At 36.4% G+C, this 24,851-nt stretch overlaps 14 protein-coding genes across 14 annotated transcripts; 8 read left to right on the top strand and 6 right to left on the bottom strand.

Annotated features, from left to right (window-relative positions):
* Positions 1 to 529: 529 nt before the first annotated feature.
* BMR1_03g03430 (BmGPI17, Conserved protein, unknown function) lies at positions 530 to 1,920 on the top strand (the record flags this gene model as incomplete). The annotated part of the gene is made up of 2 exons (XM_021482163.1): positions 530 to 1,564; positions 1,585 to 1,920. The coding sequence occupies 2 exons, from the start codon at positions 530 to 532 to the stop codon at positions 1,918 to 1,920; spliced, it is 1,371 nt and encodes a 456-aa protein (XP_021338712.1).
* Positions 1,921 to 1,938: 18 nt separating this feature from the next.
* Positions 1,939 to 4,100, bottom strand: BMR1_03g03425 (LSG1, large subunit GTPase 1; the record flags this gene model as incomplete). Its single annotated transcript, XM_012793842.1, has 3 exons — positions 1,939 to 2,464; positions 2,485 to 2,560; positions 2,642 to 4,100. 3 exons carry the CDS (start codon positions 4,098 to 4,100, stop codon positions 1,939 to 1,941), a joined length of 2,061 nt encoding a protein of 686 aa, XP_012649296.1.
* BMR1_03g03420 (50S ribosomal protein L17) lies at positions 4,193 to 4,978 on the top strand (the record flags this gene model as incomplete). The annotated part of the gene is made up of 5 exons (XM_012793841.1): positions 4,193 to 4,293; positions 4,315 to 4,421; positions 4,442 to 4,625; positions 4,646 to 4,829; positions 4,850 to 4,978. 5 exons carry the CDS (start codon positions 4,193 to 4,195, stop codon positions 4,976 to 4,978), a joined length of 705 nt encoding a protein of 234 aa, XP_012649295.1.
* On the top strand, positions 5,111 to 5,644 carry BMR1_03g03415 (cytochrome c oxidase subunit II; the record flags this gene model as incomplete). Its single annotated transcript, XM_012793840.1, has 1 exon — positions 5,111 to 5,644. The coding sequence occupies one exon, from the start codon at positions 5,111 to 5,113 to the stop codon at positions 5,642 to 5,644; it is 534 nt and encodes a 177-aa protein (XP_012649294.1).
* On the bottom strand, positions 5,743 to 6,458 carry BMR1_03g03410 (Plasmodium falciparum domain of unknown function (CPW_WPC); the record flags this gene model as incomplete). Its single annotated transcript, XM_021482161.1, has 6 exons — positions 5,743 to 5,778; positions 5,802 to 5,900; positions 5,921 to 6,042; positions 6,063 to 6,160; positions 6,181 to 6,345; positions 6,367 to 6,458. The coding sequence occupies 6 exons, from the start codon at positions 6,456 to 6,458 to the stop codon at positions 5,743 to 5,745; spliced, it is 612 nt and encodes a 203-aa protein (XP_021338711.1).
* A 58-nt stretch (positions 6,459 to 6,516) lies between these two features.
* Positions 6,517 to 7,832, top strand: BMR1_03g03405 (diphthamide biosynthesis enzyme Dph1/Dph2 domain; the record flags this gene model as incomplete). Its single annotated transcript, XM_012793838.1, has 2 exons — positions 6,517 to 6,849; positions 6,870 to 7,832. The coding sequence occupies 2 exons, from the start codon at positions 6,517 to 6,519 to the stop codon at positions 7,830 to 7,832; spliced, it is 1,296 nt and encodes a 431-aa protein (XP_012649292.1).
* Positions 7,833 to 7,965: 133 nt separating this feature from the next.
* Positions 7,966 to 9,031, top strand: BMR1_03g03400 (54S ribosomal protein L10 mitochondrial; the record flags this gene model as incomplete). Its single annotated transcript, XM_012793837.1, has 4 exons — positions 7,966 to 8,244; positions 8,265 to 8,585; positions 8,608 to 8,775; positions 8,798 to 9,031. The coding sequence occupies 4 exons, from the start codon at positions 7,966 to 7,968 to the stop codon at positions 9,029 to 9,031; spliced, it is 1,002 nt and encodes a 333-aa protein (XP_012649291.1).
* Positions 9,032 to 9,073: 42 nt separating this feature from the next.
* Positions 9,074 to 9,586, bottom strand: BMR1_03g03395 (hypothetical protein; the record flags this gene model as incomplete). Its single annotated transcript, XM_012793836.1, has 1 exon — positions 9,074 to 9,586. The coding sequence occupies one exon, from the start codon at positions 9,584 to 9,586 to the stop codon at positions 9,074 to 9,076; it is 513 nt and encodes a 170-aa protein (XP_012649290.1).
* Positions 9,587 to 9,854: 268 nt separating this feature from the next.
* On the top strand, positions 9,855 to 12,790 carry BMR1_03g03390 (Adaptin N terminal region; the record flags this gene model as incomplete). The annotated part of the gene is made up of 3 exons (XM_012793835.1): positions 9,855 to 10,277; positions 10,300 to 10,596; positions 10,679 to 12,790. 3 exons carry the CDS (start codon positions 9,855 to 9,857, stop codon positions 12,788 to 12,790), a joined length of 2,832 nt encoding a protein of 943 aa, XP_012649289.1.
* BMR1_03g03385 (conserved Plasmodium protein, unknown function) lies at positions 13,138 to 14,851 on the top strand (the record flags this gene model as incomplete). The annotated part of the gene is made up of 2 exons (XM_012793834.1): positions 13,138 to 14,616; positions 14,639 to 14,851. 2 exons carry the CDS (start codon positions 13,138 to 13,140, stop codon positions 14,849 to 14,851), a joined length of 1,692 nt encoding a protein of 563 aa, XP_012649288.1.
* BMR1_03g03380 (glutamate dehydrogenase (NADP+)) lies at positions 14,968 to 16,391 on the bottom strand (the record flags this gene model as incomplete). The annotated part of the gene is made up of 2 exons (XM_012793833.1): positions 14,968 to 16,237; positions 16,258 to 16,391. 2 exons carry the CDS (start codon positions 16,389 to 16,391, stop codon positions 14,968 to 14,970), a joined length of 1,404 nt encoding a protein of 467 aa, XP_012649287.1.
* Positions 17,243 to 20,620, bottom strand: BMR1_03g03375 (PAB-dependent poly(A)-specific ribonuclease subunit 2; the record flags this gene model as incomplete). Its single annotated transcript, XM_021482160.1, has 10 exons — positions 17,243 to 17,339; positions 17,361 to 17,570; positions 17,641 to 17,847; positions 17,942 to 18,288; positions 18,310 to 18,390; positions 18,411 to 18,471; positions 18,492 to 18,772; positions 18,818 to 20,212; positions 20,235 to 20,383; positions 20,404 to 20,620. 10 exons carry the CDS (start codon positions 20,618 to 20,620, stop codon positions 17,243 to 17,245), a joined length of 3,045 nt encoding a protein of 1,014 aa, XP_021338710.1.
* On the top strand, positions 20,775 to 22,395 carry BMR1_03g03370 (Trafficking protein Mon1; the record flags this gene model as incomplete). The annotated part of the gene is made up of 11 exons (XM_021482159.1): positions 20,775 to 20,886; positions 20,959 to 21,028; positions 21,050 to 21,252; positions 21,428 to 21,486; positions 21,509 to 21,597; positions 21,620 to 21,693; positions 21,715 to 21,808; positions 21,830 to 22,017; positions 22,039 to 22,117; positions 22,138 to 22,283; positions 22,304 to 22,395. The coding sequence occupies 11 exons, from the start codon at positions 20,775 to 20,777 to the stop codon at positions 22,393 to 22,395; spliced, it is 1,206 nt and encodes a 401-aa protein (XP_021338709.1).
* On the bottom strand, positions 22,656 to 24,832 carry BMR1_03g03365 (ABC transporter; the record flags this gene model as incomplete). The annotated part of the gene is made up of 4 exons (XM_021482158.1): positions 22,656 to 22,992; positions 23,080 to 23,582; positions 23,667 to 24,310; positions 24,385 to 24,832. 4 exons carry the CDS (start codon positions 24,830 to 24,832, stop codon positions 22,656 to 22,658), a joined length of 1,932 nt encoding a protein of 643 aa, XP_021338708.1.

The raw sequence follows: 24,851 nt of genomic DNA, 5'->3' as shown, positions 1-24,851 counted from the left end.
AGTTCTTTTTTATTAACTCAATAGTTGAATCTTTTTCTATGCATATCCCCTATTATACATAATATGTCACAAACACTTACGGTTCCCATCCATGCATTATCAAACTTCCAACTGTCAAAGGAAACACTAACTAGTATCTTGTAGCCTACACCCTAGGTAATTAGACGCCGCAATGACAATTAAACATGCTTAATCGTAATATTTTACCAACCTCAATATGATTTCCTCCAAACAACTTCTAGAGAATTAATCAACACAACACTCCCATTCATTTGATGTTACACTTAGTATTAGTTTTAGCGTTTAGAACTAGGGTAACGACAACTAGTGTGTTGTAATTAAGTATTCATTTAAATTTACAGTTTGGTTACTATAGAATGTTACAGTGATTTTGGAATTTTTAATTAAATTTTAGCACCGTTATGCATCGTTAAATAGGTTCTAATATTCTTCTTAAACGTCTACAAATCCTCAATTAGGCAATTAATGGGCCATATTACAACCAATATTTGACATATAGACTTTAATTATGGGATATTTGTCCTTAAATATCATAGTAACATCCTTGGTAACTTTGGTTGCCAATGTCAGCGCCGTGCTGCCTGACATTCTATCGCAGAATAACACGTTTAAATCTTTTCTCGAAGTAAATAACGTGGATCAGGAAGATTTGATTTGTAATAAGGCACTGTGTAAATCCACTGACTCTATCAACAGAAATACAAGTTCTTATTGTTATAAATACAAACTGTGTAGTAAGTGTAGCGTATCCAACGTCCCAGATCACCCTGTTTGCTATCTTCTGGATAATGACCACAATTACATCCACTTAATGGAGGGGCATTTAGGCTCTCAGCCCATAGGATCAGCGAATAGTCACGATAATTCTTCTCATGACGAACATTCATCGCATTCGAATAATGGAGATATGATGGATGAGCATGAAGAGGAAAATTTTCTGCAGGAATACGAATCAAAATCAATGAAATTCATACCTACTAGCAACATGAGTGACTTTGATCATGCTAGGCGATCTTGTGCCGTGGATTCCAAAGGCAATGTAATGATAAGTGTTAGATTGATCATCCAATGGTATATGTCAAAGGATAAATCTAATAATCAGCAGCACCATGGCAATGATGATGATTCTCAAAATTATGACGCAAATTATTTACAACTCACCCCTATGTATTCTGACGACTCTGTTAATTCTTCTATGTTAGAGATGGACCACGACGATAGTGAATCATCAAATTCGCATAAATCTAGGATGGCAAATATGGCCAAAAACTTCCAAGTTTTGAAAAACATCCATAAAAGTGCAGTTAAGCGTTATAAATCTCCAAAGGCCAAGATATATCTCATATTTTCTAATCCAAAGATCAACAGCTGTAGACACCCGGTAATATACAACGGTAAAATCTCCCCCTCAAGCATGTTTGTAGCGAAACTTGAGTCAACAATATCACAAATTGATTTGACACAAGATCTGATCAAATCGTCAATAGAAACTATTGTCTCTTGTGAAGCTTGTGATAAGTTAAAATACAACAGTTGTATACAGGTTAGTTATAAGAGACCTAGGTTACCTGTGCCAAAAATACACCAGGCGCAGCGTCTTTAGCTATGGGTAGTGCTGTATACGTTCCAATGACGAATACTACGATTGGAGTAAATGCCCACAACCCTAATGCGGTAGTAGCTGCCGGTATCCCTATGGGTAAAATACCTGTAATCCCCCATCCAGCAGCTATAAGTGGTGGAAATGTTGGTCATTTGAATAATGGTTTGCACAAGGCGGTTAATAATGCTGTTATGATGCCAAATGGAACATCATTGCCAGTGCAAAGCGGAGTTGTTATAAAATCATTATACAATTGTCTCGCTTTTTTACTGACAATTTTGTATCTCAATTTCTAGCACACCAATACTAGTGTGTTAATAATTGTCAATAGTTGTAACTGGTTTGGAGTTGGATTTAAAGACTTTTTTGCGCAAAAAACGCATTTTTCTCTTTGTCATGTTGCCCACTTCGATGCAATTCCTCCCTTCACTAATAAGCCACTCGTCAAAATCATCGCAATTGACTGTTTCATTCGCTCCAATTTTGGAACCAGTCTTAATTTCATTACATATCAAGCAATTGCGCGGCTTGTTGTAATCAGGCGGCAGGTGTGCATAGAGCAAGTGCCCGGAGATGTAATTAGATAGGATGAGTCTTGAGGCTCTATTTAAATCGTATTGCCCCCCCTTTCCGCCGGATGTAAACTTGCGCAATTCGCACAATTTCTCTAGAAGTAGACTAGCATTTACACGGCACCTGACTAAATTGTTGTTATTAGATTTAGATTGTGATGATTTACAAAATTGCGATGTGACTTCTCGCAAGGGTATGTTGAACTTTTTGCAAAGTTGTGTGGGTATTAGATCGCATATTATTTGTACTGCTGGCACCATTTTTCCCCTGAATAAAACGTTGCTTACCTGAACTGATGAATTGACGCGACTCCATTGGTAAGCAGGTGATACTTTGTAGACACTACGGAGGGGAATATCAAACCTAAATTATATATTCAATTATATGAGGATGTTATATTTAAAATCACTGTGTTTAATAATTTAATATTATACATCGTATTACCTGGACAATCACAAAGGGTCACACCGGGCATCCCAATTTGTATCGTTTGAAAGTGTTTGGTTTTGCCTGGTTGTTCAGATACAGAAACCTTTTTTGCTCCTAAAATGCTGTTTATAATTGAACTCTTTCCTACATTTGGGTAGCCAATAAAGCCTACAATAAATTGTGGAAGTCCTGCTTCCACAGTCCACTCATCACTTTCATATAGCGCCGATAGTTGATCTTTTTTTGTTACAAATAAATCCAACAACTGCTGTACATTAATAAGATCAAATTCATAGTTATCAGTGTCATATGAAAGATTGCCATATGCAGGAAAAGAACTATTTTCCTCCAAAATAACTTCATTTTTCGTATTGGTTAGTTTGATTATAGATTGAGAGAATAATTCGCGGAAGGCGGAAAAAAATACAAAGTTAACATTTAATTTCTTGAAGTAACTTGCCCACAAGAATCTTTGCTTTTTAGTCAAAAAATCTGACTTATTCAAAATGAGCAGAATATCCTTTCTTCTGTCTACTTGTTTGATGTAGTATTCCAGGTCTAGTGTGCGGTAGAATAGGGGATCTCGGGCATCAATTACAATGCAAATGAGGTGGCCACGTTCTACAACTCGCCATAATTGGCGCCAATATTCTATGTTTTTTTCATATGGAGTCATTACCAAATTCTCTCTTTCCTCAATTTTGGACAATACCCTACGCCACTCGTAGAATCCCTCCAGCTCAATTTCGTCAAGTTTCTTACTATTTAACTGCATAATAACGTAATTTGATCTGAGAGTTTTGATGCGATTTTTTAGTTCAATGCAATATTTTATCATGTGAATGTCGCCAATATTTGTGTCCTTAATGTAATCAAAGTTGTGCAAATTGTCAATAGCTAGCTCTTTTTTATTTTTATTTTGTAACGAAGCTTCATCTTCTGGCACAGAAGATGAAGATGTTTCAGTCTCAGAATGTAATTTTTCCGAATCTGTATCGTCATAATCCGAAAATCTGGGTAATGAATCGTCCTTCACATCAATCATCTCCGAATCTGTGGGTATATCTGTAACATGTGTAGGGATTGATTGTACTGATGATGTTAGTGAGGACTCTGATGTGAAATCATTACCATTTGAGTGAGATATATGGTCATTTCTACTGTAAATTATTGGACGTTTGGGAATAGGAACTATCGGATAGGTTGACCGTCTTGAATGCTGACAATCTATGGTAAATTCGTTGAGCTTTGGTTGAGTAAATATCTTCTGGTCTTTATGTAAATCTTTGGTGGCCATCATATTCGCCACAAACTCGTCGATATTATTCCTCTCCAAAAGAGACCTAGTTTTACATGTATCAATTCCATTCATTTGTGTTTTGTTGTTAGGACTCATTAATTTTGTTATATTTGAGGCTAGTAAGCGTCCTAGTATTGACTTTTTGACGCCTTTATTTTTATCTCTTCCTGCCATTCTTTTTCAACCAATACTATGGCCGCCCTATACGTAAGGCACACTGACTAGTCCGCTAACATTATGTGTAGATAACTCGATGTGTTGAGCAGATGGGCTATACTTCCACTTTAAAGTTCATAAAACTTGGCCACAAGCAACGCCCTTTTAGGCATCTATTTGGGCAACCGCATAAACGATGGGATTATATCAAGTAATTCAATTGTTTAAACAGAAATCAGCTAGACAAGCTAATTAGACATGGTCGCATTGAAACTACACTGGAAAGGGCTAAGGAAATTCAGCAATATGCGGAGGAACTTATAATCCACTCCAGAAATGGTAAACACTAAGTTATATAGACTGTAAGGAATCTGATATTATTGTGGAAAGTCTAATCACAAGTGCAGAGGCTAGATCAGCGTTGTATGAGAAGTATGTGCCTTTGTATGCTGAAAGGCCGAGATTTTTCACTAGAGTGGTCAACCAGTGGCATTTTAGGACCAAAGATTCAGCCAGTATGGCTTATTTAGAGTTTGTAGATAGGTTTGGTAGTTTTTATCTAGGCCAGGAGAGCTTAGACCGGCAAAACCTGTAGGCTCACAATATTTACAACACATATACAATCTTATGAGTCAAACGCGCCGCAACTTTAGGAAGTATAAACATGTGGCTAAGAAATTCGGCTTTTTAGACCAAAATGGAAGGCTAGTATCCAATTATATCGCACAAAAACACACAGGATATCAGGTAAATAACAGATGATGTAGTGGCATGAAGAAGATATTGTCAAAACTATTCCAGAAAAGATACAGAGTCAAAAGGTGCTAGATAGGCTAGAGGAGATTAAGGAAATTAACATTGGCGGTAGGGGAGTAGATAAACTTATGCTACCATGAGCTTTTTCTATTAAATTTTTAGTTTCTAACCCAATAGCAACACAACACACCTCTAATCAGTATATTTATTTGTCGCCCCACCAATTATCAAACCATCTGTATTACTCAGCGCCGGTATTGTCAGTAGTTGAGATGTTCCTAATTGACCAATTGAAAACTTTTGTTTTTGGAGGAAATCCCAACGACCCAAAGTATCAACCAAAGACGATTGGCGAATATAAGCCGCCACAGAGTAAACATGAAGGAACTCAGTCTAGTGAAAGAGAATATCCAACACCGGCAAAATATTTACAAAACCCCGAACTTATCCCCAAGTACTACTCTTTCCAATCTAACATGATTACGGACGAGGATTTGCAGCCTGGGATGCTTCGCAATTTAGAGGTGGACAAGCGACTAACCTTGCCAACCAGAACCCATATCAGATTTCTAATAACTGCCACGGATGTCATTCACTCCTGGGCGGTACCGAGTCTGGGCATCAAAGCAGATGCCGTTCCAGGTAGACTGCATAGGGTCACAACTTTTATACAGAGGGAGGGGGTGTTCTACGGCCAATGTTCGGAAATGTGCGGGACTCTACATGGCTTTATGCCGATTGTTATCGAGGCAGTTTCTCCGCAAGTATACGCAGCACATGCAAAGAAGTATTACGTTGACGAATGACACTATTATATCTCCCACGTTAGTAACAGTACTGAAATTGTACTATTGTAAATCACACTACACATATCGCAAAATTACATATGTAAATCATGTAAGTATCAAAATGTCACTTCGCAAAGAAACGAATATGTTTTCTAAATTATTTGGTTTGTTTTACCTTGAAATCTGGCGTCTTATTGGCAATTTGTGCCACTGATAGACACGGGCCATTGTAGCTTTTAGGTGCGATACATAAGTCAAGTACCCTATCCCATCCCTAACTAAGTGTCAACAAACTTTGGGGCATCCTGTAATAATTGTACTGTCACTAGTTACACTTTTAGACCACTTTAGATTGCAAATATGTGACCATTTCTTCTTGTCTTCCACACTTGAAAAGTGGTGATCTGAACAATTGCCTAAATCAGATAATTGGTACCACTGTAGCCATAGGTCGGTGAACAAACACCATTAGGCTTCAGGTACCATAAGTCAGGACACTGCCTGGTATAATCATTATCCGTTTTACTGCAGGGCCTATGTCAATTGTGGATGACCATTTTACTTTGCATTTGGCTTCCAATGTTTTCTTAACTTCCACGTCTTTAGTACTATTATTAGACTTTAAAACACTAATTGTGGAGTCACAGGGGCCTGTATATGAGATTGGACTCAGGCATTGATTGTTAGTGAGTGCCTTCCATCCTTCAGGGCAGTTTAGTCTGTGTAACCGTTACACATACGAGTAATTTACAATGCATTCACTGCAAAATGTAATTCTGGGCACTATTATTGTAATAATTAACGCAAGAACAACATGCATTTCCACATCCATAATCCATACCACCCGCCGCCGAGACAGCGACTAGGCACACAACGTATACTAGGCGGGTATGGATGTAGGTACTATATGTGATGTTATAATAGACGGTGGTTATAAGAGTGTTTCTGTGCAATTGCCAGAGAGGAATGTAAATGAAGCATGTGGAATCATTTGCAAAATACAGGAGAAATTGGAATCAAAGGGAAATGACTGCAAAATATACTTTTTGGGCGACGTAACATCGGGCGATTGTTGTGTTGACAGAATTGCCGCGAAGCGTTGCAATTCGGATTTAATTATACACTTTGGGCATTGGTGTCATACACACTATGCCGTGAATAAATGCTATATTCGTCATTTTTACCCGCACAAACCATTTGACCTCCACTCAATATTCAATCACGTATGATTTTTTTTATTCAGCTAAAGGAGGTTCAAAATTCCGGTACTGTCTTGCTTGTATACGATACTTGTTTTCATCACTTGTTACCGGATTTGATAAAAATGGGAGAAATTATCGCAAATGTTAACGTCTACAAATGTGCCACAGATATATCACAAATAGAAATCCATGAAGCACAATTTAGCAGGATATCTCATAAAAATATTGATAAATTAGGGGTTGAAATAATGGTTTTTCTGGGCAGCTCAGATTACATTGATTGTAACTACCCCTTGCTATATAAGATAGCATTGGAGTTGCAATCTAAAATCCGTTTGGATTGCATATATTCCAATGGATTTGTTGCTAAAAAGTTGAATTTGAAAAGCAAAATAACCTCTAAGAGATATGCGCTCATAGAAAAGATCCGAGGCGCATCCCGTATCGGCATCTGCACAGGGACAGCATCACTCAGCTTCGCTAACGAATTAAGAAGTTTACTAAATAAAATAATCATAGCTGTAGGTAAACAATGCTATAATTTCATAATCGGCAAAATAAACGCTGAAAAACTTGAAAATTTTCCCAGCATCGAGGTGTTTTGTTTGTTATTGTGCCCCGAGCAAATTCTAAAGTACATTGATGAGGGCGATATTTCTCAGAAAGTGCTGAATCGGAAGATTGTATTCCCCTTTGAGTTACTGGTAGCATTAGATGTTATTGAATGGTCAGATGAGTATATTTTTGACTTCCTACAACTTTTACAAATATGTCAAAGTAACGCAAAGAACGATAGCAAAAGTGAAATAACAAATCTACACTCGGGAGAATTAGCAAAATTGCAAAACGGTGTGTATGGTACACTAATTAATAATAGTGACAGGACTTATAAGGGATTAGAACCATATTATAACTGTCAGACAGTGCCCACAATTACTCCAGGGCTCTATGGAACTGCTACATCGTATAAGAGTGTGGGTTCAAGTGATAATCATACAAGATAATAAATAAAAGCTCGATATCGACATTTAATCCACATAATTTTTGTATTAGGAGTGATTTTGAAACCATAGAACATGATTACTGATATGTCGTTACATTGTGCGTAATATTATCTACCCTATTCGACAATATGTCATGGTGTACAACAGATTAGCTTTTGGTAACGCATACAGATATACATGTTTATATCACAAATTTTTAATTGTACAATGTAGAAACTTTGCCAATTGTATTAAGCGTCCAGATGTTAAATTGGTGGATGGTAAACTGGTTGGTGTACATTTTGAAGATATGTTTGCAAATAAGTCAACGGCTCATAATGGCGCAAGATTTGTGCCACATCCATTTAATCGCAGATTTGCATATAGCAAGAGGCCATTGTTTCCTATTGAACCTAGGAATCTCAGGATCCTAGTATGTAAATGTTGAATTAGGGGCTAAAACATAAGAAAAGGAGAGGGAGAGGTCATAAAAGTTCGGCAAGGGGTGTAAGATTTTCTCGACGTAAAAAAGTTGGTTCAGTTCCTCGTAGTAGAACTTTTGAGGGTGGAACCACTCCTCTCTATAAAAGATTGGCTAAGTGGCCAGATGCATGGCTTTCTCGGCAAAGAAAACGTTTGGACCCACTAAACCTCTCAAAATTAAGATACTTTATAGAGACGGGGCGATTAGACACAAGATTTCCCATAACACAGAGACATCTGTTTGACAGCAAATGTGTTAGAGTCAAGCGGGGTGTACAACTTTTCAATGTGGTAAATGCTACTATTTATATAGAACGATTATCCTTTCCCTTACAAAATTGATATTGAAGTTGCTGGATCAGATCAATCTTCCATTGATGTCATTAAACGCGTGGGTGGCACAGTTACCATTGTTTACATGGATCGAATAAATCTTAGAGCCCATTTGAAACCTTATAAATTTGAAATATTACCTAAAATGGTGAGTTTAAATTATTAGCTAGTCCAGGCCTAGTTTGCCAATGGTTCACTATTTGGAGAAGATGAAGTCTCGAGGCTGTCTAGTAAGGTATATTAAGCCGTTGTGGCTTATAGAAGAAGAGGCCGAGATTGCCGCGGAAGTGGCTGAATCTAAGGGACCTACAGATGAACCAGTGAAGGCAGACATTGTTGAAGATATCGATGACATGGTACAGGAGTACAGGATGAAAGAAAGGACCAAGAAACTAATCATTTAACAATAGATAGCTGCTGATGTGGACTATGAGTTATTAAAATTACTATAAAACTTCACTAGCTGGAGTTTTAAATCGTGTTCGTAAATCTTTGAGTGTCCTTTTTACAACTTTTTCGGTGAGATGCCCTTCTTGGAGGTAGTTATTTCTGAGTTTAATGGAATAAATGATGTTGAAAAGCCAAATCAGTATACACGCAAGTTCTATATGCATGTAATCAGAGCAAAAAATTTTTAAATGTGAATTGAAATTACCTTTAAATTTTACTGCATCTAGATTGACACTCTTTCTTTGCCGTGAAATATTCATGAAAATTCCAACAAAGTTATCAATGTAAAAGATTGATAATAATATGCAAGATAGTTTATATGTTATTATCATTGTACTCAGTGAGAATATAATACTATATTTACAAGTTTTATCGTATATACCATCATTTTTTGCGGTTAGCCTTATGTTAAGAACGTATAAGGCACATTTTTGGATAATGGGCACCTTTGATATCAACATCATAGATAGGATGAGTCCAACTGGCAGGAGTATGCAGTTTGTAAACATTACTCCGTAAAAAAAAATACGATCTTCGCAAATGATTAATTAGATTGTGTCTAATAACAGAACATTGTGTTATTGTATATATCAAATTAGACTGGGATATGGGATTATTATAATTGTATGTATTGTTGAATCTAAAGTATAGTTTTTATACAAATGAGATGAATACAGTTGCAATGTAGCAATAATGAAATTATGAATGATTAATTTGGTATTTCCATCCAATTAATCCAATATAGTAAGGGATAATATTGGGCAGTGAGCTCATACAATGTCAGACACCCTTTGCACCCTTTATGTATCGCTGGAAAAATTCTCATGTATACCAGTATACGAACTACAGCAGAAATTGGAGGATTCTAATGTAAATTCGAAAATTATCGCAATGGAAAATGTCATCCTTGGGACGCTAAAAGGAGACGATTTATCCTCCCTACTCATACCAATTATCCGTTACGTTATATCTTCCTCAGACCACAAGCTCATAAAGCTGGTGCATCTCTATTTTGAAATAGTTGAAAAAACCAATCCTGATGGCAATATCAAGGAAGAAATTATTTTAGTTTGTAACGCTTTGAGGAATTATTTGCACGCGCCTAACGAATATGTCAGAGGCTTGACACTAAGATTGCTGTGCAAAATTAAACACTGGAAGATAATATCCCCTTTGGTGCCATCAGTAATCCAAAATTTGGTAAACAAATCAATTTATGTAGACGCACAAAGAACCGTATGTAAGGAGACACGCTGTGATGTGTGTTTCAGCAATAACTCGTCAATTTGGACATGATTCTGTTCCAGATCTAATTGGGCACATAAAGAAGATATTGCTGAACGAATCAGATACCTCGGCCAAGTGTAAAGCGTTCCAACTGTTATTACAATTTAATCCCTCGTTGGCTTTACAGTACATACTATCGATCGAAGACTCTCTTATTACTAGCGGTGATATTTTTCAGACGGGAATTGTACAATCGCTTAATAAATTTGCTGCAACTGATCAAGCTTGCAAGGTAAGTAATTGTTCATCATGTTGATTTTAAATTCAACCCTAATCAATATTGAAGCATATTGTAAATATAAAACCTAACTCAGACAATTGGCATCCGAATTGTGTTGTTGCTAATGGAAACGGTTCAGGCTATGAATGTTATTTATCAGGGAGCATTGGCACTGCTTACCGCCGGTACTACTTCAATTGAAGCAAGAAAGATCACAGCTAAAACATTTGTAAATATACTTATTTACCAGCCAGATGTTAATATCAAACTTATTACCCTATCTAATCTACGAAAACTGTACGATATTTCAAATAAAGCTGGGGATCATCCTAATGTCCTAGAGGCACATGTAATTGACATAACTGGAGTGTTGAATAATCCTTATCATATGATTGTAAAGGAATGTTTGTCATTGTGTTACAAAATATTGAATGAAAGTAATGTGGGACAGGTTTTGTCCATTTTGAAAAAGGAATTCATTAAATCCTGTGTCATTGACGATCAGTCAGTGGAGAATTATCAGGTTACAATAATAAAGGCTTTAATGCAAATTTGCGAACTGTTTCCGCAGGAATCAGAGATTGTATTTGACTTGTTTGAATGCCTAAATATGGGCACTAGAAGCACAAAGTATCACATAGCCATTTTTATACGCAAATTGTTTAACATGGTTCCTGATTTTAAAGGCGGCACCATAAAGAAGTTGTTGCCCATTATCCCGCAAATTGATGATGTAAACGTTATACGCATTTGTTTTAGTATCATTTATCATGCGCCATCTGTTAATATGTCTGTTGAACTTATTGAATTATTTTACGATTCAATACAACCATACCCACTAGTAGTTTCATCTCAGTACATTGATGACACTGAGGAATTTAATAGTTATACATCCAACCCGAGCAGGCAACCAATCTCCGCTGGTACCAATCTTCGTAAAGCTGTAATGACAGCTGATTCACTTCTGCTATCATCGTTGGCCTCCCTGTTGTTGAACTGCGTTTGCAATGAAGCGGTCTCCGCAGCAATAATCGAAAAGGCTTGTATTATTGTGGCAAATTTGTTGATGGTGGGGAAAAACGCCGGACTTGAGAGAGGTAGCATTGTAAGAATCACTCATGCCTTGAGAATTTTGGTTGACAAATGTCAAGGTCTACCAACTCAAAACGTCGAAGATTCGTATTTTGAATCTTACAAAGTATCTCTTGTTAGCGATGATTCTAATGATAAACTTGCCAAACCCATAAATAATTACGTAACTGCACCTATAACATTCCGGCTGCTTGGTTGCGAAAGTGCGTCGATTTTAAATGAAGATACCTGCCAAAATGAGACAAATTTGTTGGTTAACCAAACAGAAAGCTATACTCTAACTGATAAAATACCATTTCAAATGACAGGATTAGGTGACCCAATTTACATAGAAGTAATAACTGAAGTTGTAAACTCGGAGCTTAATCTTATGATGTCAATCACAAACACCACAAATTTATTGCTTCAAAATGTGTACATTGAACTTTATACCCAGGGGGAGCTCAAAGTGATGGATCACCTTCCTACATTCAAACTATCTCCAAATGAGTCAATAAATATGCGTGCAAGAGTACGTGTAAATTCCAGTGCCATGGGATCTATTTTTGGTTATGTATTTTACGAACGGAAGGCTTGTGGGAGGCCTGAAGTCCTGAACATTTCTCCCATAAACATAAACATGATCGATTTTGTCACACCAACCTTCATAAATTCCGATGAATTTCGGGCCATGTGGTCTACTTATGAATGGGAGAATAAGATATTTGTCCAGACAAATATATCTGACCCTTCACTATTCTTAGAGAAACTTATTAGCTGTACCAATATGACGGTAGCCGGGCGTATACCACCAAATGAACTTATAAATGTCAATGGAAAACCCGTTATTCAACAGTATATTGAATATCTACGTGGGTTGAAAGATTTGAGAAATGTTCTAGATACTTGCTCATTTTTCGCAGCTAATCTGTTCTTAAGGACAATTTTCAATGAGGATGCGTTAATTAATTTGAGTATTTCAAAGGATAAGAAGGGGCTATTGAAAGGGATAATACGGGTTAGATGTGAGAAACAAGAGACTGTGATGTCTCTGGGGGAAAGGATATCGCTGGTGCAACGTTGTTTCTCGTCTTCGCCACTCCCAATCCCCAATGAATCCATATTAAGTAGCTAATTGTTGCAATAGATTAGTTATACAATGCACTATAATGTATAATGTCTGCTTTAGAGTTGACGGTATGGGTTGCTGGTGATCGATAATGTCACAAAGTGGAACTCTGTATGTTTTAATTGTTCGGAATAGGATTAACTAGCACGTTTTACAGCTATAATTAGTAGCTAGTGTATTTAAACGAACTAATACTTAAAGTCTCCACACAAGACACAATAGATACTGTTTTTATAGAACATTAGTCTACTGTATTATGTGGCCAGGAGTATTAACTGGCACCATCAAATTTCACTAATGTAGTAAAGTTACCAAGCTATACAAGCTTTGTAAAATAGATACAATTTTGGTCAATGAGGGTACCTTATTTCGCGGAATTGTCATTACCACGGTGCATGAGGGAGAAGAAGTTCCATGCACAAATTGTAAACAAAATTCCCTTTGACATGGTTGACGCGTGGAAAGAGCGTGTAGCGCAGTTATCAGCTTCTAGAACCAAATTTATTCCCATGGAATTCACTGAAATTATTGACCGTACATCGACAGATGAGAAAGATGCCTGTCTATCTAGTTTGCTACAGTATAGTATCCAAAATAAGATTAATACATCAACTAATGATGCAAGAAAATTGAGTGATTTTGTAGAAATTGCGAATGAATTGATGCCAAAATGGACAGCTGCAGAGGCAGGGATGATTCTCCGTTGTTTAATCAAGCTTCGCTATATGGATGCTACTATTTACAATAATTTATTACAACGAATTGCATGTAAACGACAGCAATTTAGCGTCCATGCCAGCATAGTTGCCCTTGACGTTATATCCACAGAAACTCGATTTGAGAGCTTTATGCTCCCAGTTATTGAGAAGATCAGGGCAAATGTTAGTGCCACTAGGGACACTATTGAAATTGCCAAATTGGCACTTGGCTTATCAAACTTCTTAAATATATCAAAAAATGGAGTTATCATTGAAATTATCAAGGGGTTATTAGCAAAGGCTACAAATGACAAACAATTAGTAGATTTGGACATCCGTACACTTTCTGTGTTTGCTACAGTTATGTCAAGGACGTTATTGCTCAGCACCAAATTAATGCAGATTATTTACATGAAAATAGATAATGATTGCGATAATTTAACATTGGATAACTGCGCCGTATTTGCTAACTGCATATCCCAACTTGGCCATGCTAGAGCGGCTGGTACGATAAGTTATTTCGAGCTGCTGGGCGATGCGGCGGCAAAACTCGAGTCACAAATGAATGGCCGACTGGCCGCAGTTCTAATAAACGCATTTGCAAAGGCACATGTTTTGCATCAGGACTTATTTACGATAATTTCAAAAAAGTTGTTCGAGATTTGCCCTCAATTTGATACCCGTCAAACTGCAATGATAGCTCATGCCTTTGCTAAGTTGGGTCATTTGCACAATATACACGTCATTTGGGATTTAATTGGTGATATGAGTGGGTATAATTGGCAGGAATTGGCCATGATATTATACGCCTATACTAAATCTGGGGGGATCAATGTTAACTTTATAAACAATATTTGTAAAGCCATGTGCAAACAATTTTACAATACAGTACACAGTCCAACGGGATTGGTGAGCACATCTTACTCTTTGTATAAATCTAGGAGCGTTGGCATTGCTGCTGAATGTGACAAATTGTTTGTTATGATATCGCAAAAGGCTGTGACAATGCTAAATAGGTTTAAATCTACTGAGTTGGCCAATCTATGCCTATCCCTCACTGCATCTAACCCATCGACTAGCATCTTAATGCCTAAACTAAAGACACTCGTGCTAAATGACGTTGATGGTGATTCGGTAAATAGTGTTATTCACATAGATTTTCAAGATTGTAAAATTTTGTTGTGAAGCAATAAACTTGAATGTTAGTGATTCATCTGCGGATGTGGAATGGTGTGCTAGGTTGGTTAAAAACAACGTGCATAGACTAGCAAGCTTGCCAATTTCTCATAGGAAATTGCTTAAGTCTAACCTTTCAAAGTTGGGTATTTTTGACAGGGATCTAGACTGTATCATAATCTCCAATCAGTGAACTGCACCGTGAGTTGTATTATTACAATCATTACTGTAGTTGCTAATCAGTTGTGTATTTGGATAAATTTAGGAGTGTAATTAGTTTATATTCATGTTAGGATCGGAACATAAATGTTAGACACAACCCTGATCACAATAAGAGTGGGCGACCTTCAAAAACCCAGCAATATTTGCTCCAGAAATGATATCTCCGTGTACGTTGTACTTAGCTGCAGCCTCTTGGCATGCTTTCGACATATTCTTCATAATATCCTGTAACTTTTCCAAAACTTTCTCACTGGTCCACTTCTCTCTCTGGCTATTCTGGGACATTTCTAACCCACTAACAGCTACTCCGCCAGCATTGGCAGCCTTGCCTGGGCATACAGTTACTTTTGCAGCCTTAAATACAGATATTGCCTCTGGTGTTGTGGGCATGTTGGCTCCTTCTCCAACGATTATACATCCCTTCTTAACCAGCATCTCAGCGTCTGCCTTGTCAAGTTCGTTCTCACAGGCACATGGCAATGCAACATTGACATTAGTATCTACGTCCCATGCCTTTTTGTTGGGGAAGAACTTTGCGGTATTTGAGTACTTGAGAAACTCAGAGACTCTAGCTCTCTGTATATTTTTAAGCTCCATCAACACTGTAACCATTTCTTTAGTGAATCCATTGGGTTCATAAATGTACCCTGATGAATCTGAAAAGGTGATAGGGATACCGCCAAAATCAATTACTTTATCTGCTGCATATTGTGCTACGTTTCCACTGCCTGAGATCGCCACGCGTTTACCCTTAAACGAATCCCCATTATGCAAGTCATTTAGTATGTATTGGACGAAAAAAACCAATCCATATCCTGTAGCTTGAGGTCGGATGAAGCTTCCTCCCCATTTGGGATCTTTACCAGTAAGAGTGCCAGTGGATGAGTTGGATAATCTCTTGTACTGGCCATACATGAAACCAATTTCACGCTCTCCAACGCCAATATCCCCCGCTGGTACATCTGTATCTGGGCCAATATGTCTTTGCAACTCAGTCATAAAGGATTGGCAGAATGATCTAACTTCATTATCACTCTTCCCTTTGGGATCGAAGTCTGAACCGCCTTTCCCACCTCCCATAGCCAAAGTTGTTAAACTATTTTTGAAAATCTGTTCAAACCCCAAAAATTTCAATATACTCAAGTTGACTGAAGGGTGGAATCTCAATCCCCCCTTATAAGGTCCCAGGGTTGAGTTAAATTGTACTCTAAAACCTCTATTGATCATAAGTTTCCCAGCATCATTAACCCAAGGTACCTTGAAAGTGATAACCCGTTCTGGTTCTGATAGAGACAAAAATATTTCTAGATATTTAAGATCAGTTTGAAAAACTGGAGCCAAACCGTTAGCTACTTCACTGAATGTATGTTGACTTACGTGAAGGCTTGAATGAATTGCACCTGATCAGGGTCGCGCCTTTTGACAAATTCAATCGCATTTTGAATGTGCTTTTCAACTTCTGAAGCAGTGGCAGGGCCGGAAAGAGTGAATAATGATCTAGTGTAATCCATTTGTAAATTACACCCCCCACATACACTGTCACATAAGCATCCCATGCAGTTAGACATGTCAAATAATAGAATTATGAGACTATAGATGACAAAAATAGTAGGAAACCTTAACAATTTCATATTTTTAAATAAGATACACTGGTGGTGCAGATTAACGGCAAACTTTGTTTTTAGGTACTGTTATTGTAATTATGAGCCCTAATATATCTGTCAAATTGCCAGATTTGGGAGTTTGAATGGAGAAATTAGTGAAAATAGTGATTCTTGTTTAATTTTGAAGTGTGATGTATGTTTGAGTGCTTTGTATGCCACACGTTATTGCATATGACTATGATATGTACTATTACTTATATGAAAGTATATATACATCAATAATCCTCAGATATTTCTGGATAAAAATTATTCTCTCCTATAACTAAATCACATACATATTTATTAGTACTAATATTATTGAAACTATATATTATCGTTGTCCATGTTGACTTAATATTTTCTATTTATTTCATGGTTTAACGATAATTACTAAATTATGTATAAAATCACTTTGAAAACTGCATATTTACTCTAGCATAATTATTTTCTTATCTAATATATGTTATTATCTCATTAATATAATTCACCTCTAATCCATTACGTTACATCCAAACTATATAATATCAATATCTGATTTCTGTATTCGTCACACAAGAATATTGTTAATAATATATAATCTACTGTTAAGGAAATCATGCATATGAGATTAAAACGTGCAAAGTGGTTAAGGATGACGAAATTAGCAAAAAGTTAAATTGTTGTATGCGTTGTGATTAATGTAATGATAAGCTTTGTTGAGAATATGCGTGACTAAAAGATCAGTTTGGAATTTTCCAATTAGTATTGTATCCTATTTGGTACAGGCGTTTGACAATTTCTTGGAATGTACCATTTTCGCTAGCTTTTAGGTATAATCTAAATCACATGCTTATTTACTTGTATAATTCCATTGATGTAATGGCGTCCTGAACAGAATCATGGGTCTGAAGTTGGATCTTCTTCTTCAGTACGTGGGCTGCTAGAAACTGAAGTGAGATGTATCTTTCCCCAGGCAAACAATATAATTCAACTGTATCTATAATTTGAGCTTTCGGCACGGCTATGTTTAGGATTTGAAAGTCGTTGGTTATTCCATGACCGATAAATCTGGATAAACAATTACATTATATATGGGTACAGATTATATATATATAACGCCAACGAAGATTGCTCTTACTTGCATCCAGAATCCACTAAATGGCGAGTTTTGAGATATATCGATTTCTTGGTGGTAAGCCAGTGCTTGGACTCTCTGAGATCTAGATCTCCCCGAAATAAACCGGAATATCTAGTGAGATAGTCTTTGGGTGGCAACTTGTGATATATGTAGTGGTCGATAAAGGGAACTCCGGCCATTAAGCCGCTAGCCCTAATCATGCTTACTCTACGTAATCATAGTAATAAAAATATCTAATCAGTGTGATTAGATATTTTTGAACTATAACATATAGATATAAGAGTAAAACACTGTAAATTACCTTGCAAGTATAGGCACAGGAGTAGCTTTGGGAGGAATCAATTCAATATTGGACTCGACATTTTCACTGTTAAGAAAAGGCCTATAGAACATCCTCTTTTCAAGATCTCCACTAACACATTCAATATCCAATGCCAAAGTAAAATCGCCAGTGCTAATTCTCCCCAACTCGGTCAATGAAAGTGGAGTGAATGTCAGGGCTTGTTTGTGCGATTTCAAATTGTGGGCGAGGTTTGTATCGTTTAAAAATATCGTGCAGGGCACAGGACATTTCGTTGTAGGTAACGGTATTGGTACACGTCTATTACCATCAAGAATTGATGACTCAGTGTTACTATGTGCAGGGTTCTATATATTAGCTTTACATACAATAATTTGCACCGGATCCAGTTGTTCTTTCTTGTATATGAGTGCAATTGGAAGTTTGAAAGGATGGGAAAAATCTAATGGCTATATTAATACAGTGATACCTCAATATTATCTACAGTGTACATGTTGGAACCATTGATCATAATCCAGCCATTGTCAGTTCTAAATAGGTGCATGGGTACCTTGTGTATGCTATTAATTTTGTTTCAAAGCCAAATACTTTGGCCATAGCATCAATGCCAAAAGAAATGTTATTAGCATTGTTATAGAATGATAACACTGTAATTAAGCTGTATTTTGATGAACTTTTGCTAGAAGAAGTGCTTAAAGCTGATAGAGAATTCTTTGAATCTATGCCAGTATTGGTGTCTATATAGAAATGGGTAGGTATAAAACCCTTCTTCATCCAAACTGATGATTCTCCAAGGCATTCGACGAAAATTAGATTGGAAAATTTGAAAATCTGAATCAAAAATATCTAAACGTGCAAAGTTTATATTAGTCTTACTTTTGAAGTCTTTTCTAGTGATGATACATGGTTACAATCTTTGCAAGAGGCTTTAGCAACGCAAATAGTATATAACATATCATTTAACAGTTCAATGAAGGTAGCAGTATTTGATCCTGTAACTTTAACACCCCTTTCTCCAATATCATTGCTATTATCAGAAATAGTGGCATTAACGCGCAAAGAATTATAAATTTGTACCACTTGCGTAATATGATCCTTTTGACATTTATAATTGATATTCACGTGCACACCGAAAATGTCGTGTATCAGCGTACATTCAGACACTATATTTAGGTCTTTATGTATATTGTCCAACAAATGAACAATATCATCCCTCACTGTTTTAATGTTACATGATTTAGGAACTAGACATGATACTTTGTAGCAGGATTTTATGAGTTTCTTTCTACTAGCACCTCTTCCTGTGAAAGTTCTGGAAATTTTACTTACGGATGAACCTAGTTCCTTTACCTTATCCTGATGTTGGGTAACTAGTATTTTAAGCGCAGAGGCGAGCATACAGGCTAGGCAATTTTCAATGAGACATACGTGGGTACATATGTTGATGACTCCGGGGCAAAAAAATAAGAATTGAGCCACAACGTTTGAGTGGTCATCTTTGGACACTGATAGTAATTGTGGATAATTTGTGTCATTTTTTTGTGAGCTAAATAGTGATAATTGAGACGTATCAACTTTCAATGATTCGAATGAGTCAAAAATATCATCATTTAAAAATGTTTCAGGCAATTTCTCAAGTGAAATGCTGTAATCATCGTGCAAAATGGTAATTGAATTATGCCTATGAGCGAAGGAAAGAATTGTAGTTTGCATATGCTCGCCTGGCCTCAAGTTATCAATTCTATGAGTCTTGGCTTTGCCATTTATGTGACAAATATGATAATGATCTCCACCAGCTGCAATGTAATAGTCGTTGTTGATAAATTGTACCATATTAACCGGAAATCCAAGCCAATTGACATGAGATTTTAGCATACGTAAGTCATGCAACCTAACAATCGGTTCGAATATAGCCTGAATTGACAAACCAACACTTGCAATGTAAAAGTTGTTGCAGGATAAATCCAAAATTCTTGATTTGTGGGCTCTTATACGAGCTACTGATTCATTCTCCCTGAAATCGAATAGCTCAATATTGCCACTAACGGTACCTACAGTTACTAGTGGATTGTAAGGGAACCTATTGGCATTAGTATTAGCCGCAAATAGATTAGGCGCTGTGTTAATATCACGAAGAGTCCTCGTTGCATGTATACCGCAACATGTATTGGAGGATTCGCCGTTGTAGCCTGCAAGGGAAACGATTGGATTAGAGAGAGTGGCACAACTAATTTGTTTGCCATTATTAGGGTCTATTGCCAGTAAATAATTCTATATAAAATTGCCATCGTACATATATTGATAGGTTGATAGAATCGGCATTGAGTAGTGACGTGGCAATGTGCGAATCTTCTGGCATGTTCTCAAAAGCGTCCTTGGCCAAAATTGCAATTGGGCTCCCACCTGTACGGGCCAAAAAATCAATGTTATATGGAGATGCACCTAAATAAATGCTTATATACACAGAATTCCTGGTTCAATGGAGGCGACATGATTAACCGATGAGAGTAAGCATCCACAACTAGCGTAATTTCCAACTAAATTCACACCATTACTATACAAATAGTGAGTTGCCACTCTGTCTAATAGGTTGTAGCCAGTAACAACACCGTTTGACAGACCCACCCACGCAAGATTGCTGTACCGGTCAAGGGATAACATGTCATTCAGTCGCCACATATTTGGGTTAGTTATACAACATTTATTCTTTTACACATTCTATTCACAGCTACCAGAGTCGAATTTTCACCAATGTTTATTTTTTAATTTACACTTGTTCAGTACTTTTTGGCAATTAGTTTCGAAATCATTGTTCATTGTATTTATTAGAATTATGAATAATTACTTCACCGACGCTAGTTGTACTAGACACATCTTTATGTTTACGTACTCTGGCAAACCAATTTTTTCAACATTTAATTCGGATCATCTAGTTTCTCTCACAGGTATTTGGAATTCTACTTGTCAACGATGAATCCAGATTTCATATTCCCTATATAATTTATCTTCTGACATAGGTACATTGTGCGCAATCGGTTCTAAGTTTGAGAATCGTTTTAGTTTGTGCCCACAGCCAGATAAGTTAAGGTAATCAAAATAGTTACTTAGACACGTAATTTGGGGTGATTTGTCGATGACTTACCTCGATAGGGGGCCTATTCAATGCGTTTATGTGTCTAAATTTGATACACCTAGTATATCTAGACGAATACTTGAGCTTTTACATCGTCAAATGGTGTCAATTCTAACTAGATCTATTGACAGGATGCTTAATAAGCGGCCTTCGTATGACTTGTCACAACTCATGGGTGGTATGTCATTTTTATGTTAACAATTTGTTGAAAAACTTAATGGTATAATTACGTAATGGTAAATATTGTACATGCAAAATTTATTTATTAGAATTTCAATAATTGAAAGCATCATTATATACACCCCGCAACTACAATACATGTATCAATATAACCCCTAAGCATACTAACGTAGGCACAAGTAACATTCTCATGGAATCGATCCATCGTTCACACTCTACCATTATTGGAATTGTAAACATATATGTATATATAGGTTGAAGGATTCCAACCTCTCACAATGGATCCAATTTATCGTACGACAATAGAAGCCTTTGTCCGAGTAATACAGGTGCCATCAATTATGTAATTTACCACAGTTATATAGCGCTTCTTTTATGTTTGCCTCAGATAAAGTTGTATCAATGGCACTAGGGAAAGGTGTAATAATGTCTGCTAATGGTAATGAATATTTCTATGTAGATGTTACACTCATTTCAAATATGGTGATGGCTAGCAAATCACTGAGGGAAATGGAATCGTGGACACCGATTTGCCTGCCTTCAATAGATGAAAAGTGTGTAAATTGTTGATTTAGTGCATTTGTGCATGCTTATGTGAATTCTCTGGTTGATAATATTTGGTTAGTGTATATATCTGCCAATGGGGACACTGAATCTTTTTACTCTTTGTCTAACCAGCATCTGTCTATTAAACAGAGGATCACTGAGTCTGGATGTATTAATAAAGTGATAAACGCATTAAAATCTCCACCATTATCTTTAGGTATTCCACTATGCTATATAGAACAATTTGGCATCATCCACGCTGTAATGTGGTTAAAAAATATTGGCCAATTCACCATCGCAAGTCACAATCTGTTAGAGTTACTACTCACTAATTTAGGGCTTTACCATCATTTAGAATCATTTGGAATAGTATGATGCACATGGACATACCTACTTTATTGGTGCTTAAAATGACAAATTCAATTTATTGTTTTTTTAGGGACGATACTAGCTGTCTGTGGTTAGAGACTTCTCCAGAAATAGGTATGTTATACTGCAACCAGACGTAACACATGGGTTTATTATGGGTATACAAAGATACTTTACTGATCATAAGGATTGGTTCTTTATCCCAAAGTTTCCACAAATAATCTAGCTAACTGCTACTATTGCAATTATATTTTAAAATAAATCTAAATTTTCATCGTTTTAATATAAGATGTAGTTATAAACGAAATGTTTTGTACGAATGATACACCACAGTATCAATTTTGCAATTGAATATTTAATTTAATATATAATTAAATTAATATGGAGTCATTATATATTTTAAAGTATTCATTATATATATCACAGTTATGATCAGTATAACGATCAAAAATTACAAATAATGAATTCTTATACTATAATAGATAACTAGTGCTTTATTTGCCACATTTGTCTGTACAGCCCCTGTGAGTTTATTAGCTGTTTGTGACTTCCATACTGTACAATTGTACCATTGTGTATCACTGCGACTGCATCTGCTTCTAATGAGAATGATAACCTGTGTGATATTGCAATGAGGGTTCGTTCATTCCGGAGTTTTCGGAAAGAGTGTAAAATTTGATCTTCTGTCATTGTGTCCAGTGAGGAAGTTGCCTCGTCGAATACTATTATTTTGGGGGCTCTAATTAGTGCGCGTGCTATGCCAATTCTTTGTTTTTCACCGCCAGAAAGCATCAGCCCCCTCTCACCGACCTTAGTGTCATATCTAAATGTGTATTATACATTAAGTATGTATATCAATATGTATTAGTATGTATATTAATGTGGTACGTATAGTAATGCAATTGCTTACTTGTTAGGCAATGACATAATGGTAGAGTGTATTCCTGCAATATCTGCAGCAGCATGAATAGCACTTTCATCTATATCCATAAGGCCATATGCGATATTGTAGCCAATTGTATTATTAAAAAGTACAGTATCCTGTGGAACTAGGCCGATTTGTCTGCGTAGGGATTGAATATTGCATTTGTGAATGTCTTGCCCATCAATCAAAATGTTGCCAGATTGGGGGTTGTATAGACCTAATAATAATTTTGCAAATGTTGTTTTTCCACATCCAGAGTGTCCAACTATTGATATAAAAGACCCTCCTTTTATATCCAAATTGATATTGTTCAAGTTTTTGTAGCATAGATTCTTAACAGAAATATTTCCACTAGTTATTATTATTGGAGTTTTAATCACTTGTAATGGTGGAGTAGAAAATAACATATCTGAAAACTTCTTCAAATCTACCATGCTGAGTTTGATTTGGCGGTAAGTAGTGCCCATCATATTAAGAGGTATTGATAACTAAATGATGTTTTAATGTATTTTAGAATAATTGATTTGTTTCAAAATTAATAAATAACACAACATATATACACAATCTAATACCTGAAACAACAAAGTATTAACCAATATGAGCTCCCCGGGTGATGCGTCTCCACTAATGATCTTCAAAGTGGCTATAGACATAGATAGAATTAAACCCAAATTAAATATGAAATGTTGACCAAAATTTAAAGCAGATAAACTTCCCTGTGCCATAATCGCCTGCTTTTCATACTCCTTTAGACAATTCTTGTAATTGTTTAATTCATACGGCAAGGCATTACATACCCTAACAGTCTCAGCATTTGTAAGTGAATCAACAAGCAACCCCATTGACGATTGTTCCGCCGAAACCATCCTCTTCCTTATAACAATCCTCCCTTTGGTGACAAGTGTGGTGAATAATATATATCCGATCATTGTAAATATGGTGACCAATGCTGTTTCATGGCCAACCTTATAAAATAGCAAACCAGTTACCAAGATGAACTCGAGTAACGTGGGTATTGCTTGGAAAACAAATGTGTGAAGGACTTGTGAAATTGCCTTGATACCCCTATTAAAAATAGTGGCAATTTCTCCCGTCTTATTTGCGTGGATAAAGTCGATATTAGAGTTGTGAATCCATGAAAAGGCTTCCGTAGCCATGTGCCTACTGGTACCCTCGCTCACGGAGGAGAAGATAGAGTTTCTTAGTTCTCCAAAACCTAAGTTATTAATTATTTTAATAATTTTCTCGTAATTTTGTCAAAATAAATTATCAAAAAAGAGCTGGGTTTACCTGATGCAAAAATTCTAGCCAATGCATATCCGCCAAGACATAATGCTATATCAAAATTTCCTTCGACAAGCAAATTACTAATCAATTCCTTCCTATTATTATGATCAGATAGCTCTTCTTCCAAAGCTTTGCCTATTTGTGCATTAGAATTGAGTTTGGATGCCTTATTCACTAGTGATGCCAGGGCTAAAGGCACGAGTAAACTAGAACACTTGGACGCTGCTAGACAGAACATGCTGGCACATATTTTATACCTAAAAGAACGATCATTGGGCCAGGCTATACTGAGAATCTTCTTCATTTGTGAAGCACTAGTGCTGAATCTGTTACATTGATCACTTCCAATCGTACATGAGTGTAGTTGTAAGTGATTATAATTGTATAAATGAGAAGATATGTATTTAATTTTGGTAAACTTAACACATTTGACATTGCGAAGCATAATCATTTCGTAACTTGATAGAATG

This window comes from Babesia microti, chromosome III (assembly GCF_000691945.2).
Source record: "Babesia microti strain RI chromosome III, complete genome".
Lineage (NCBI taxonomy): Eukaryota > Apicomplexa > Aconoidasida > Piroplasmida > Babesiidae > Babesia > Babesia microti.
Note: the sequence above shows the minus strand (reverse complement) of the source record. Positions and strands in the feature narration are given on the sequence as shown.